General features: G+C 35.8%; 2 protein-coding genes and 1 pseudogene across 2 annotated transcripts; all 3 read left to right on the top strand.

Annotated features, from left to right (window-relative positions):
• The first annotated feature begins 589 nt into the window (after positions 1 to 589).
• LOC132800793 (disease resistance protein RPV1-like) lies at positions 590 to 1,054 on the top strand. The gene has a single exon (XM_060815088.1). It carries the CDS (start codon positions 590 to 592, stop codon positions 1,052 to 1,054), a length of 465 nt encoding a protein of 154 aa, XP_060671071.1.
• A 294-nt stretch (positions 1,055 to 1,348) lies between these two features.
• LOC107419491 (disease resistance protein RPV1) lies at positions 1,349 to 5,798 on the top strand. The gene is made up of 4 exons (XM_060815087.1): positions 1,349 to 2,452; positions 2,612 to 2,887; positions 3,020 to 3,883; positions 4,796 to 5,798. Exons 1-4 carry the CDS (start codon positions 1,349 to 1,351, stop codon positions 5,549 to 5,551), a joined length of 3,000 nt encoding a protein of 999 aa, XP_060671070.1. The 3' UTR covers positions 5,552 to 5,798.
• Positions 5,799 to 5,934: 136 nt separating this feature from the next.
• LOC107419523 (disease resistance protein RPV1-like) lies at positions 5,935 to 15,168 on the top strand (annotated as a pseudogene).
• The last annotated feature ends 1,177 nt before the right edge of the window (positions 15,169 to 16,345 follow it).

The following is a 16,345-nucleotide window of genomic DNA, read 5'->3' as shown; positions in this document are numbered from 1 at the left end:
TGGATTGGAAGAATGTGCAATTGCTTCTCAAATTCAGGCACTCCAAATTGACAAGATGAAATAATAATAATAATAATAATAATAAACAATAAAAGAATAAAAAAATTTGACCGCTTCCAAATTTACCCTGTCCATTTTCATGTAAGTTACTCTGAACATATCATTGACTTGTTGACTTCCCCATCTAAATAAAAGTTACCTAAAATGCATTAAACGCATTTGCTTTTTTTGTTGTTGTTGTTCGTAAGTTAGCAGCTCTATGGTGTGGTAAAATTTTATTTTAGAAGAAATTACGGCTCCAAATAAGTAAAGGACATATGGCCAATTATTTCTTTTTATTTTTTTATTTTTGTAAATATGTGGCTAAGTATTTATTTGTTGGAATTGACAAAGATATTTCTTGAAGTTATATCAAGCTGTCTAGCTTGACGGGTACGCAATTGGAAGGAGGAGAAAACACAAAAAGGAGATAAGCTTTCTGATTTCTCTCTGGTTTTCCGTGAAAAATATTGTGTTCATGTGGGTTTTGTGCTGGAAAAGAGTAGAGAGAAGAGAACTGAGAGTCTGAAGCAAATTGTGTTTGGTATATATGGATCACTTGCTCGCCTCCACCTCTTTTTATAGCAGTAGTTCAGGAAAAAACACAGCACAAAACCACCATGTTTTCTTGAGTTTTAGAGGCATAGATACCCGCGACAATTTCACAGGTCATCTTTATAGAGCTCTGCAGCAGAAGGGAATTCAGACTTTCATTGACAATGAAGAGCTGAGGAGGGGAGAAGAAATTTCACCCTCACTTATTAAGGCAATTAGAGGATCAAAGATATCAATCATCATCTTCTCTGAAAACTATGCATCTTCGTCGTGGTGTTTGGATGAACTCGTGGAGATCCTCGAGTGTCGAGAACTACTTGGACAACTAGTTTGGCCTGTCTTTTTTTATGTGGATCCTTCTGATGTAAGAAATCACAGAGGCAGTTTTGGAGTAGCATTAGCTCAATATGAAGTTCCAATAAGAACAAGGAAAAGTTGCCTCTGTGGAAGATTGCTTTGAATAAAGCTTCCAATCTATCTGGATGGTACTTAGCCCATAGGTATGTATACCTTATATTTTCAAAAATTGTAAAGCTTGAAAATGTGTTATATTTTGAAACAAATAAGTAAAGGCTTAAAACACTTTACTACCATCCAGTTTCGTGTAATGCCATTTGAAAAATTTTAGTTTTTAATTTTCATTTAATACCCTATAGTTTTAAACTAATGTAATGTAAGTCTTTAATTAATATCTGTGATTTTTTTTTTTTATTCTAGTTATATATCTAGTAATTCTCACAGTTATTTTAATTTAATGTGTCCTAGAGATGAATCTCAAGTGATCCAAAAAATTGTTGACGCTGCATTGACAAAATTGAACCATACACCTCTACATGTTGCCAAATACCCAACTGGAATTGAAGGATGTTTACATGAATTGAGTACATTGATAGATCTTGGAAAGAATGATGTGCGAATCATAGGGATATATGGAATTGGGGGTATAGGAAAGACCACTATTGCTAAAGCTGTCTTTAATAAATTCACCAATGAATTCGAAGGTTCTTGCTTCCTTGCAGATGTTAGAGACATGTCGAAGCAACAATTTGGTCTGGTTCAGTTACAAGAAATGCTTCTATTTGACATCTTGGAAAATAGAAATTTGAAGGTTGGAAATACTCATAGAGGTGTCAACATTATAAGAGAAAGGCTTTGTCACAAAAGAGTACTTCTAGTTCTTGATGATGTTGATGAACTAGGTCAGTTGGAGACATTAGCGGGAGGGCATGAGTGGTTTGGCTTAGGAAGTAGAATCATCATCACTGCTAGAAATAAACACTTACTAACCACTCATGGAGCTAATGGAATATATGAGGTCCAGGGATTGGATCATCAAAGAGCTCTTGAACTTTTAAGTTGGAATGCTTTTAAGAGGAAACAACCTGTAGATGATTACTTTGTGCTATCACATCGTGTTGTAAACTATGCCAGTGGCCATCCATTAACTCTAGAAGTATTGGGTTCCTTCCTATGTGGCAGGACAGAGCACGAATGGAAAAGTACAATACAAAATTTGGAAAAGAAACCGCACAAGAAGGTGTATGAAATACTGAAAATAAGTTATGATGCTTTGCAGGCTGATGAGAAGTCCATTTTTCTTGATGTTGCATGTTTCTTTGTTGGACATGACAAAGATTTTGTTATCCAAGTACTTGGCAGTAGTGATTTCTGCCCAATCATTGGAATGGGAGTTCTTACAGATATGTCTCTTATAAAGATTGAGTTCAACAAGCTGAGAATGCATCCCTTGATACAAGAAGTGGGTAAGGAAATTGTCCGCCAAGAATCCCTTGAAGCTGGAAAACACAGTAGACTATGGTCTCTGGATGATGTTATTCATGTATTCTCAGAAAAAAAAGTAAGAATTATATATATCTACAAGCTCCCTTTAAATAATTTACTTCTAACACAATTTTATACATGTATTGTGCTTTTTGATGTCAGAAGATATATTTACACTATGTTTTATTCTCTAATTCTTGATATGACATGTGCTGATCTCCTATGAACTATTTAGGGAACAAATTCGATTGAAGGCATTATGTTAAAGTATCCTGAACAAAGAACTCTACACTTGAATGCTAAAGCATTCAAAGGAATGAAAAGGCTTCGACTGCTTGCTTTGAGCAACATAGTCCTTTCTAGCACCATTGAATATGCTCCTAATGAGTTAAGGTTTGTTGATTTGCCGGGATACTCATTTCCTACGTTTTCTTTCAATTCTGGTCCCAAAAAACTTGTCATTCTCAGAATGCCCTGTAGCCATATCCATGAACTGGGGAAACACTTTAAGGTACAATTATAACTTTCCCCGATATAATTTTATTTTGGGACATCCTTAATGTATCATAATTACATTGTTATATGTATATATAAATTCTATATAGCTTATTTACATGTTTTTTTCCTCATATTTTGTTTGCAGAATTTTGAAAATTTGAAAGTTGTGAATTTAAGTCACTCTAAATCCTTAAGCAAAATTCCTGACCTATCAACAGCCCCAAATCTTGAGAGTTTAATACTTGACTACTGTACAAGTTTAGTTGAGATTCATGAGTCTGTTGGGTATCTTAGTAGGATGGTCTGTTTGGAACTTCAATTTTGCAGTAAGCTGAGGAATTTTCCAAGGAATTTGGTGTCAAAATCTTTTAGAATACTAAATTTTCATGGATGTTCAAGACTCAAAAACTTTCCTAACATTGTTGGAGAAATGAAATGCTTGACGAGTCTAAGTATATCTTGCACTTCCATAGAAGAGCTGCCTTCCTCAATTGAGCTTCTAGTAAGCCTTAAAGAGTTATTCTTAATCTTCTGTAAAAACCTCGTGCATATTCCAACTAGCATTTATAAGCTATCAAAACTTGAAGTGCTTTCTTTCTGTCATTGCTCAAAACTGTATAAATTTCCAAAGAATGTTCTAAACTTGAAACCTGATGAACTCTTCCACAGCCCCAAGTTCATTCCTAAGGTCCAAACATCAAATCTATTTGTGCTTCCCATGTTAAAGGCCCTTAATCTTCAAAGTTGTAATTTATGTGAAGCAGATTTCCTCACAATTCCTGAGAGCTTTCCCATTCTTAACTGGTTAAATCTATCAAAAAACAAGTTTGTCAACCTTCCCTCCCTTTGCAAGCTTTCTAACCTTTCAGATCTTGATTTATCCAACTGTGAACTACTTCGGGAGATTCCAGAACTTCCAAAATCCATAATGAGAGTAAATGCAAGTGACTGCAAATCATTGGTTGACACTCATGGTAGGATCATGGACACGATCATATCCAATAACATGGTTTGTCTCTCTCTTCCTCTTTTTTGTATGCATGTATGCACGTATGTATGTAAGTATGCATGTATGCATGTACGTGTAAAGGAGTTTAAGATGCATGTAGACATACAGAACCAGCCTCTCTCACTGGCATGCAGATCTCTCTCGCACTCTCACATTATATATACAGAGTGGGTTTCATTCTGAATGGAGAAAGTAATACACAATGGATGCAGCTCAAGGGTGTCTTCAGATTTGAGTATCATTTATTATTTCTTACTGATTTTTCAATTGATCAACTACTGTTTCTGGAGTTGGGTTTTGTGAGACCTGTGTTTTCAGGTTTCAGTTTCATCATTTTTGTTTTTTCAATTCAAGTAATGGTTTAGCACTGATTTTTAATTATCATTTTTTTTGAATTTCTGTTTCATCAATTTTTTTCATTTATATTTTTTTTTGTTAATCCAAGTAATGTTTCTGAAGCTGGGTTTTTGAGTTTTCTATGCTCTGGATGCTAAGAGAAGAGGAGATTTGCTACAGAGAGAGGCAGAGTTTTGGGCCATATAGAGAGAGTGAGAGAGGTCATTGTTTTTGGCTCAGCCTCTTTAAATCTCCCTATGGAAATAATCCCAAGATTAATTCAATATATTCAAGAGTTTTCTCTCCTTCACATACATATGTGTATTAAACAAGTTTGATGCATCAGTTAAAACTTAAAACCATGTTACCTCCCATTGTTTGGAAGCCATGTAATTCCGTTAAGTCATAGCGCTAAGGGTTATCACTTCACTTACTAACTTTCGCTTTTAAATAATTAATTGAAACAGTACCTTTAACACTTGTCACATTAATCACACTCCAGGCATATTAAAACTCATCCACTTATATATGATATATGTCAAACTAATGGTTTGAATGGTTTCTATTGAGTTGCAGGGATTCTTAAAGGACTTCGAATTTGAGATTGTAATTCCAGGAGGTGATATTCCAGACTGGTTTAGCCATAAGTGTGAAGGGAATTCCATTTCTTTCATTATGCCTTCAAATGTGTCAAAGAATTTGGCAGGGGTGATTATCTGTGCTGTCTTTGAAGCAGCAAGCGAAAGAGTTAAATTATCATTTGATCAGGAAATTGACAAGTCTCATACGTGCTCTGTCTACACTAGAGTTGTCTTTTCTATGAAGTCGGGGAATATGCACCTTTTTTATCTCCCAGCTGCTAGTCTTATTTCTCCCTTTAATACTCCAGTCAAGGATTTTAGCATATACAGAATTTCATTTTCTGGCCTTGTGAAATCCAAAAAGGTTGTCTCTAGGTGTGGGACCCTTGTACTATGGGATCAAGAAGATGACATCTTGAATGATCGAAACTCTCATTCTTCTCATGATCTAGACAAGTTTCATCATAATATTTCACCGAGTAAAAGAAGCTTTGATGGTTATCTTTATGGAGACCGACACGATTTTAGTTCGCAACAGAAGAGGCATTGTGAACCCTGTAGGATCAAAATACCAAACACTGAGAGCATGCAAGAAAAAATAGCCACCTCCAACCAACGACTTTTTTTGGAAAAAAGATGGACAAGCATAAAAAGGCAGAGAAAAAAAAAAGTAGACAGTCCAGATCCAAGAAGGAAAAGGTTTTGTTGGAAAGTGTTTGAGTTTTCACAAATGAAATCCAAATATTGTTGAAAAAAAACTGGAATTTTTAAAGAAATCCTAGAATTATCTGACAATGCTATACCATGGTTGCCTTTCTCAATTGAGCTTTATTTTCAAGTTTTACTAGATATAGATATGTGCTTGTGCAAAGCTTATGTATATATTTCAACTAGCATTAATAAGCTATTGCATCTTGATGTACTTGATCTTGGTTTTTGTACAAAACTAATCAAATTTTCAATGTGTAGAGTATTGCCTATGGTGAACTATTGAACAATTCAAAGTTCCTTTCTCTTTCCCACTTGAGACTTCGATATTGTAATCCAGAGGAAGTAGATTTCATCGTGATTGCTTTTCATTTTCCAATGCTTGATTGGTTAGATCTATCAGATTCAGCATGCCCTCCTTCTATACTCTGAAGTTTCAGTAGTTAGATCTGTCTAATAACAGGCTTCTGATCAGCCTTCCCTACTTTCAAAAGCTATCTAATCTTTCATATCTTTCTTTATCTAATTGTCAACTGCTTCAGGAAATTCCAGAGCTTCAAGATGTGGAGTGAATATAGAAGAAATTGACTTAAAATCATCGATAGAGACTCCATGAAAGATCACAGCTAAGATCATTTCCAGTGACCTGGTTGCTCTCTCTCTCTCTCTCTCTCTCTCTCTCTCTCCGTGGTTTTACTTTCAATGTGCCTCCAAATTCCTGAAATTCATTGGTCGAAACTCCATCCAAGATCATGGCCAAGTTCATTTTCACCAGTAGTATTATCTATCTATATGTATATGTGTGTCTGTGTTAGATATAATTTCCATTAAGTTGCAGGGTTCATTAAGGGACTTCGTATTCAATGTTATCCTTCGAGGATTTCATATTCCAGACTAGCTTCGCCATAAGTCAGTAACTGGATCAATATCCTTGTATTTACCTTCAAAAATGTAGAAGAGTATAACTGTAGTAATCATTTGTGCTGTCTCTGAAACATGGAGCAAACAAATAAGAAAATTTTTATTTGAACTACTTCAGGAAAGAGATTCGCATGCAGGCTCTCTTAGAAGAGAGAATATTTCAGTAGAACCTGGGAATATGGCTCTTATTTATCTCACTGCTAGAATTTTTCTTTAAGAGTGTTGTCATATTCTCCATTCAAGTACACCAAAACTACTGTCCTCAGGAATATAAACGATGTTAGCAAAATCAGAGTCTCACTTTTTACCTGATTTGAATTATTACACAGAATAACCTACCTCTAGATTAGTTGTGCACGTGAGATTCACATACTATATTGGATCGAGATGAGATCATTATTGAAAAAAGAAAACAATAAAAAATATAAAAATATGATCAAAGTCTCTAATCCCATTTCACATATTACTGACAGAAGCTTTGGTGATTTTGCTAGTGGTGGAAACCGATTCAGTTGGAGTACTTTGCAACAGCAGACACGTAACGTGCACCAGTGAGAACCAACATATCAGAAACAGAGACGAGGAAGAAGAAGTAGCCAACTTCTAATAACCAAACACTTCCATATATTTGGAAAATATACAGTGATAGCGATGACAGAAAATAATATCTTCGTCCGTGTTTGCTTTTTCATTTGAAATCTGAATAGATATAAATTTTTGTGCAATCTGACGTGAACATACACAGCAAAAAATCCATTTCTGAAAACTTTCAAATTTGATCATATCTATGTCCTTCCATTGGTTTTTTGTTAAAGTTAATTGCCATTGATTTTTTCTATCACTTATCACTCTGAAAAACGTTAGGATAAGGGTATGCAGGGTCAACTGGAAGCATTAATTAACACCAAGGTACAGTACAATTCTGCCATCAATCTCTCTATCAGAAGCATTTGCAGTTTCATATGTTATTAGTAAATAGAAAAATTAACCATTGATGAAGAAAGACAAAATACAATATATGCTATGAAACTGCCAATTACTCTGTTTTTTTCCACCAGTCATCTCTAAGATGTGTGAATCAAGTTAATTAAGTAATTTAAAAAGTAATTTAAAGGTACTTAACACGTATGCACTATAAGTGGAAGGAGCTTTTCTCGTTTAATTTAATGATATTTAATCAGACTTGCCAAGAATCTTGTTTGAACTGTTTAAATTAATAAAGTATAGTTGAGAGAGTTCTTTTTACTTTATATATTAAAAAGAAGCACTTAGCCAAAAAGAACTAAGAAGCATTATCATGAAGTAACCTAAAATTTTAGTCCCTTGATTGGCAGAATGTGCGAGTCCTCGTCTTTAAGCACTGCAAATTCTTCTTTCCCATCTTCCTGGAAGTTACCTAGATCATATCATCAATTTATTGCCTTTATCATCCTCACTGAAATCTAGAATACTTGTCTATAAAAAATAAAAAATAGAAATAAAATGATAATAATACACTTGCAATTAGCATGGCTAACTTGCTTTCCTCCACTTTTTCTTCCAGAGCCCATAAAACACAACTAGATGATGTTTTCTTGAGTTTCAGAGAAGATGCTCGCGGAAATTTCATCGGCCATCTTTATAGAGCTTCGAAGAACAGGGGAATTCAGACTTTCATTGACAATGAGGGCTGAGACGGGGAGAAGAAATTCCATTCTCACTTATTAAGGCAATTAGAGGATCGAAGATTTCCATCATCATTTTCTGCAAAAGCTATGCATCTTCATCATGGTGTTTGGATGAACTTGTCGAGATCCTTGACTGTCGAGAATCACTAGGACAATTGGTTAGGCCATTCTTCTTTGGTGTGGATACTTCTGAAGTAACAAATGACAGAGGAAATTTTGGAGAAGCATTAGCTAAATATGAAGAAAATTCCAACAAGAATAAGCAAAAGTTGCCTAATTGGAAGGTTTCTCTGAACAAAGCTTCCAATTTATCTGGCTGGCATTTAGCTAATGAGTATGTACATTTCCTTAATTATAACTTTCTGTTATTATTACTATTGTTTTTCATTACTATTCACTTAACTAGGTTAAAACATGGTTCAGTTTTGCTATTCTTCATATTGTTGCATCTTTACTGACTAACTATGTTAAACTAATTATTCTATATCCCAAAAAATTCAGACATGGCGTTTATATTGAGTTTCCTTTTATTGAAGTTTCCATACAAGCCATGTTGTTTCTACATATTATAACTAATACATTTTTAGTTACAAACCATTTAGTCACACACCTCTTTAATTTGTAACTAATATTTTTTAGTTACAATGGAGGGAAAAAAAAAAAAAAAACTTTTTAGTTACTAAAATTTAGACTTCTAGACACTTGACTTACGGCAACTAATGATAATTTCATTTTGTAGTGTTGACATGTCTTTCTTATAAAGATATACACTTAATTTCTTTCGTTATATCAATATATCAAGTCTTCCACGCGGTTTATTTTTCTTAATGGACAGAGATGAATCTATACTAATTCAGAGAATTGTTGAAGCTGCATTGAGCAAATTGAATCGTACACTTCTACATGTTGCTAAATGCCCAGTTGGAATTGAAGACCGCTTAGACAAACTGGAACCACTAATATGTGCTGGATTTGGAAAGAATGATGATGTGAGAGTCATAGAGATATATGGAATTGCTGGTATAGGAAAGACCACTATAGATCTATGGAATCGATGATATAGGAAAGACCACCATTGCTTAAGCTGTTTTCAAAAAGTTTGCTGATGATTTTGAAGGTTCCAGCTCAGTCAATATGCATAGTGGTATCAACATCTGTTAGAAGAGTTTGTCTTTTAGTACCAAACCCATTTCAATTTTTTTTAATGTCATTTATCATTTTCAACCTAATTTAATCCATTCCAATAGAACGCAAACCAAAAAAATTACGAGTGTTAAAGGAGCAATATAATGCTAATTAATAAGAAAAATACTAATTGATATTATTTTATTTTATTATTATTTTTTATGGCATAAAAGAAAAAAATATCTGGTCCCTTTGGTTGGTTAGTGTCCACGTGCTAGCCTTAAACCTTTCGATGGACCTCATTGACGAGCTGCAAAGAAAGGGGCATCTTCCAAAATGCCATTGTGCGTCTTTGGAAGTTACTAAGAAAATATCATTCAATTATTGAATTAACAGTAACATTAAAAAATAAATAAATAAAGCAAAGAAACAAAGTAGAAAAAGCTAAGGCAACTGAACTGAATTGAACTGCATGCGTTATTTATTTTTAATGGATCACTTGCTTGCTACTTCCTCTTTGTCTTCCTCTTCTTCCAGTGTCCATGGAACCCAACATGATGTCTTCTTGAGTTTCAGAGGTGAAGATACTCGCAACAATTTTATAGGCCATGTTTATAGCGCTTTGCAGCACAAGGGAATTCAGACTTTCATTGACAATGAGGAGCTGAGGGAGGGGGAAGAAATTTCACCTTCACTTACTGAGGCAATTAGATGGTCAAAAATATCCATCATCATCTTCTAAAAAAACTATGCATCTTCATCATGGTGTGTGGATGAACTGGTGGAGATCCTCAAGTGTTTAGAATTACGTGGACAACAGGTTTGGCTAGTCTTTCTTTATGTGGATCCTTCTGATTTAAGAAACCAGATAGGCAGGTTTGGAGAAGCATTAGCTCAATAAGAAAAAATTTCCAAGGAAAAGCTGCCCAAGTGGAAGATTTCTTTAAACAAAGCTTTCATTCTATCTGGATGGCATTTAGACAAAGGGTATGTACATGTCTTACTAACTCAAAATATATATTGTTGGTGTTAGAAGTTTTAGTCACACAGGTAGCGAGTTTAAAAAATTTGAAAGATATACGCTTGGTTTGGAAAAATATATTTGCTTATACTTAAAACTGACAGCCATATACGTGAATATTAATCACAGCAAAGTTAATATTGAAAGATACTTTTTCTTAATGTGTAGAGATGAATCTGAACTGGTCCAAAGAATTGTTGAAGCCACAGTGACCAAATTGAATCGTACACCTCTACATGTTGCCAAATACCCAGTTGGAATTGAGGATCGTTTACAGGACTTGGAACCACTAATAGATGTTGCAAATAAGCATGTGTGGTTCAGAGGGCTTTATGGAATGGGTGGTATTGGAAAGACCACTATTGCTAAAGCTGTTTTCAATAAATTTACTGATAACTTTGAAGCTTGTAGCTTTCTTGCAAACGTAAGAGAAACATCAAAACAGCATCTTGGTTTTGTCCAACTACAAGAAATGATTCTCTTTAACATGCTTGGGGATAAAAATTCATAGAGGTATCAACAACATCAAGGAAACACTTTGCAACAAAAGAGTACTTCTCATTCTTGATGATGCTGATGAACTAGATCAGTCAGAGACATTAGCAGGAGGGCAAGAGTGGTTTGGCCAAGGAAGTAGAATCATCATAACTACTAGGAATAAACACTTGCTAATGACTCATGAAGTTAAGAGAACATCTGAGTCAAGGAATTGGAATATGAGAGGGTTTTTGAACTCTTTAGTAGGAATGCTTTCAAAAGGGAGAAACCTGTTGAATATTACCTTACACTCTCATATCGTATCATATGCTATGCTAGTGGCCTTCCATTAGCTCTTGTAGTATTGGGCTCCTTCCTGATTGGTAGGACAAAAGATCAATGGCAAAGTGCATTACATGATTTAGAAAAGAAGCCGAACAAGAAATTATATGAAATAATAAAAATTAGTTATGATGCTTTACAGGATGATGTGAAAGCTCTTTTCCTTGATATTGCATGTTTCTTTGTTGGAGAGGACAAAGATTATTTACTCAATGTACTTGGAAGTAGTAATTTCTGCCCAATCATTGGAATCGGAGTACTTACAAATTTGTCCCTCATAAATGTACAGAACAATAGGCTAACAATGCATTACTTGATAGAAAAAGTGGGCAAGGAAATTGTTAGCCAGGAATCCCTTGAAGTTGAGAAACAGAGTAGATTATGGTCTCCAGATGGTGTTTTTCACATTTTCTCAGAAAACACTGTAAGCCTCATCTACTAGCTCCTTGCATTAACTTCTAAAATGATTTTGTTAAATATTATGCTTTAAGTATGAAAATTAGACTATATTTTTTAGACTTCTAAAATGATTTTGCTAAATATTGTGCTTTCAGTATGAAAATTAGACTATGTTTTTTAGTCTCTAATTCTAATATATAATGTGATCTCTTCTAAACTATTTAGGGTACAAATTTGATTGAAGGAATTATACTGAAGTTGCCTAAATTGAGAACTCTATACATTAATGTTAAATCATTCAAAACAATGCAAAGGCTTCGACTACTAATATTTGCTAATGTAGTCCTTTCTACAAGCATTGGATATCTTCCAAATGAGTTAAGGTTAATTGACTTGCCTGGATACCATTTTCCCACTCTGCCCTTCAATTCTAGTTCAAAACAACTTGTCATAATCAACATGCCTCATAGCCATATCCATCGACTCAACAAAGGATTTAAGGTAGAAATACCATGTTAGTTTATCGAATTACATTGTTATGTTCTTGATGGCTAGCTCATTAATTATTTTCTATTTTTTCTTATCATTTTGTTTACAGAATTTTGAAAGACTAAAAGTTTTGAATTTTAGTTGCTCTAAGTTCTTATAGAAAATCCCTGACCTATCAATAGCCCCAAATCTTGAGAGTTTCTATTTTGACAATTGTACAAGTTTGGTTGAGATGCATGAGTCTGTTGGACTTCTTACCAAGCTTATTGTCTTGGACCTTCGATACTGCAACAACCTTAGTATTTTCCCAAGGAATTTGGTGTCCAAATATTTAAGAACATTGGATTTTCAAGGATGCTCAAGACTCTAAAGCTTTCCCAATATTGTTGAAGAAATGAGATTTTTACGAAGACTGGATTTATTTGGCATTGCCCTTGAAGAGTTGCCTTCCTCAATTGAGCTTATGGTTTGGCCTCGTATCCTACATTTATCTGCTTGTTCAGAGTTTATGCATATTCCATCCAACATTTATAATCTACGAAATCTTCATGTACTTGATCTTGATTCCTGTCAAAAACTGATCAAGTGTCCATCGTATGGTGTATTACCAATGCCTAATAAACGCTTACACAACCCAATGACCCTTTCCCTTCTTGACTTAGATCTTCAAAACTGTAATCTATCAGAAGTGGATTTCCTCACAACTACCTTTCATTTTCCAAGGCTTAACCTTTTAGATCTTTCTTATAACAAGTTTGCTAGCCTTCCCTCCTTACATAGTCCAAGACTTCGATGGATAGATCTATCTAATAACAAGTTTTTGATCAGCCTTCCCTCCTTTCGAAATCTTTGTGAGCTTTCATCCCTTATTCTATTTGAATGTGAACTATGTCGAGTCCAGCCTTTTATCTCCTAAAACCCAAGCCCATTAGGGTTTCAACCCTAGAAACCCTAGAGAGAGCATTATAAATAGATACTCATTTTCAGTCTTGTAAGATCACACATAACACACAGTATAGAAAATACAGGCTTTTGAGAGAGGCTGAGAGAAGTTTTTTTGTTGTATAAATTTTATAATATAATACATCTTTTTCTTCTCAATTTTCGTGCTTTTGTCTCTGTTTACTTTTCTGTATTAGTTTTGTGTGTCTTTCATGATCAAAGGATCACAATAAGTGGTATTAGAGCAAAGATCTAGATATAGGGTTCGCCATCAAAACGATCAAACAAAGTATTTGAGCATATCAGAAGGTAGATCTCATCGAGACGAAGAGAATGAGCCTAACCAAACCTCCATCAGCCGCCGAACGTGCCCCCACGCGCCGGTCAAATTTTCTGTGCAGGTTTTCATGCGCGAGTCAACCAACACGCCCCATCCACGCGCCTTAGTCGAGCCGAGCTGCTCTGAGCCACGAGCAGCGAACTGAGCCAAGCCGAGAGACGAGCTGCTGAGCGTAGTTCATAGCCTAACTATGCCACATCACCCTGCCATGTCATCAGCCAGCTCTCTACCATATCATCATATCTACCACGTCAGCACCGGTCCAAGACTTTTTTGAAATTGCAGAAATACCTCTATATTTTTGGTATTTGTAGGTTTTCCAGAAGTTTTGATATTTGTAAATTGGCCTAGAAGTTTTGGAAATTGCACTTTGACCCTAAAATTTTGAAGATTCAGATTTTGACCCGAGAAGAGTCAAACCCAACATTTTTTACAATTCCGGACACACTGATGGACTATATTTTTCTGAATTCAACTCCAATTTTTTGCAAGACAAGATGTCAATGGACGAGTCATATTTGGGAGCGATGATCAAGCTTACTGCCACCAACTATGCACTTTGGAGACCTCGAATGGAAGATCTTCTAAATTGCAAGGACTTGTTTAACCCCTTAGATGCCAAAGGAAAGAATTCTAATCCCACCAAAGAAGCAGAATGGAAGAAGATGAATAGGAAAACGATCGGTCAAATCCACCAATGGATCAATCACATTGTCTTCCATCATGTTGCACAAGAGATAGATGCATACACTCCCTGGAAGAAGCTGGAGGACATGTACCAAGCCAAGACTAGTCGGAACAAAGCCTTGTTGATGAGGCGTTTGGTGAATTTGAAGTTGAAGAATGGAACTTCTGTAGTCGAGCACACCAGTATATTTTAAAACTTGGTAAACTAATTGTCTGCAGTGGAGTTACAACTAGGGGATGAAGAACAGGTACTTTTACTTCTTAGCTCTTTTCTAGACAGCTGGTAGACACTAGTAGTCTCTCTCAGTAATTCAGCCCCTAACGGCAAACTTACCATGTCTATGGTGACTGATGCCCTATTTAACAAGGAGGCCAGGAGGAAGGACATTGACAATGATCAAACACATGCCTTTGTCACAGAGAAACGGGGGAGAGAGCAAGAAGGTACTCATGATAGGGGGAGAGGCAGGAGCCAAAGCAGAGGCAGATCCACAAATGGAAGGAGGCCAACATACAAGTGTCATTATTGTGGCCGAGAAGGACACTTGAAGAAGTACTGTAGGAAGATGTTGTGAGAGCAGGGACAGAAAAGCAATCAGTCGAAGAAGGATGGTGAAACTTTAGTCACAGTCAGAAAAGAAGTGGCATATTGTTCCACACATGAAGAATCATGCCTTCACACTTCAAGCCAAGAAGTCGAATGGGTAGTAGATATTGCAGCATCTAACTATGTTACTCTGCATATAGAGTTTTTCAAAACATATAAAGCAGGAGACTTTGACACAGTGAAGATGGGAAATAACAGCTTCACTAAGATCGCTAGAATTGGTGATATTTAGATAAAGACCAACGTTGAACATATAATTACTTTGAAGGATGTTTGACATGTTCCAGACCTTCGGCTCAATTTGCTCTCAAGAATAGCCTTTGACAAGGAAGGCTTCGGCAACCACTTTTACAACGGCATATGGAAAATGACAAAAGGTGCTATGGTTGTCGCTCGAGGACATATTTGTGGAACACTTTACAAGACTCATATGAAAATTTGTGTAGATAGCCTCAACATTACAGAAGGAAAGGTATCTTAAAATCTGTGGCACCAGAGACTCGGTCACATGAGTGAGAAATGATTGTCTACCTTGATGAATAAAAAGCTTATCATTATTTAAGGATGCTATGTTAGATCCTTGCAATCATTGTTTGTATGGTAAGCAACACAGAGTCTCATTTAAGTTCTCTTCAACAAGAAGATCAGAATTGCTTAGTCTGGTACATTATGATGTTTATGAACCTTTGGTAGAGGAATCTCTAGGTAGCAATAGATATTTCTTAACCTTTATAGATGATGCTTCTCAGAAGGTGTGAGTTTATTTCCTGAAGATGAAGGATCAAGTTTTAGATCACTTCAAAGAGTTTCATGCCATGGTAGAGTGTGAGACAGGAAAGAAGTTGAAATGTCTTCACTCAGACAATGGAGGTGAGTATACTTCTCGAGAGTTTGCTGCCTACTATAGAGGACATGGCATTTGGCATGAGTAGACAGTCCTTCGCACCCCACGACATAATGGTGTAGTCGAGAGAATGAATCGGACTATTATGGAGAAGGTCAGAAGTATGATCAGTATGGCTAGGTTAACAAAGTCATTCCGGGGAGAAGCTGTTCGTGCCACCTACTATCTAATTAACAGATCACCATTAGTACCACTGAATTTTGAAATTCCAGAGAAAGTGTGGCCTGGTAAGAATCCTTCATACTCTCATTTAAGAGTATTTGGATGTTTAGCCTTTGCACATCCAAGGAGCTTAGACAGAAGCTTGATGCAAGAACTACTCCATGCATCTTTATCGGATATGGAGATGAATAATTTAGATACAGATTATGGGATCCAAAGGCAAAGAAGGTTATTAGAAGTAGGGATTTGGTATTCCATGAAAACCAGACTATAGAAGATTTTGAGAAGCCAATAAAGTTTTCTAGTACCAGTGCCCATGATTTTGTTCCTAATCCAGCACCAACACAACCAGCCACAGATGATGATGAGGTGCGTAGGGAATTACCAGAAGCAGAATAGGAGAGAGAAGAGGATATTGAACAGGGAGATGCTCAAACATCAGAAGCTGCAGGACCATCAGAACAGTCAAATGATGGTACACCTCTCCAAAGATCTAAACAAGGCCGTGTTCCATCAAAGAGATATCCAAAATATCAATATGTTCTGCTTACTGAAGAAGGGGAGCCAGAGAGTTTCCAGGAAGCTAATTCCTATCAAGATAGAGAAAAATGGCTGCATGCAATGCAAGATGAGATGGAATTTTTACAAAAAAACCATACTTTATGAGTTAGTTGAGCTTCCAAAAAGAAAGAAGGCACTGAAGAACAAATGGGTATTTAAGCTCAAGAAAGATGATAACGGACGGGTGGTGAAG

The sequence above is a fragment of the Ziziphus jujuba genome, chromosome 2 (assembly GCF_031755915.1).
Source record: "Ziziphus jujuba cultivar Dongzao chromosome 2, ASM3175591v1".
Taxonomy (NCBI): Eukaryota; Viridiplantae; Streptophyta; class Magnoliopsida; order Rosales; family Rhamnaceae; genus Ziziphus; species Ziziphus jujuba.
Note: the sequence above shows the minus strand (reverse complement) of the source record. Positions and strands in the feature narration are given on the sequence as shown.

Coding starts and splice junctions, on each gene's coding strand:
- LOC132800793 (XM_060815088.1), top strand. CDS start 590: ATGGATCACTTGCTCGCCTCCACCTCTTTTTATAGCAGTAGTTCAGGA.
- LOC107419491 (XM_060815087.1), top strand. CDS start 1,349: ATGTGTCCTAGAGATGAATCTCAAGTGATCCAAAAAATTGTTGACGCT. Junction 2,453..2,611: donor ATGTATTCTCAGAAAAAAAA/GTAAGAATTATA, acceptor TGAACTATTTAG/GGAACAAATTCGATTGAAGG. Junction 2,888..3,019: donor AACTGGGGAAACACTTTAAG/GTACAATTATAA, acceptor TTTTGTTTGCAG/AATTTTGAAAATTTGAAAGT.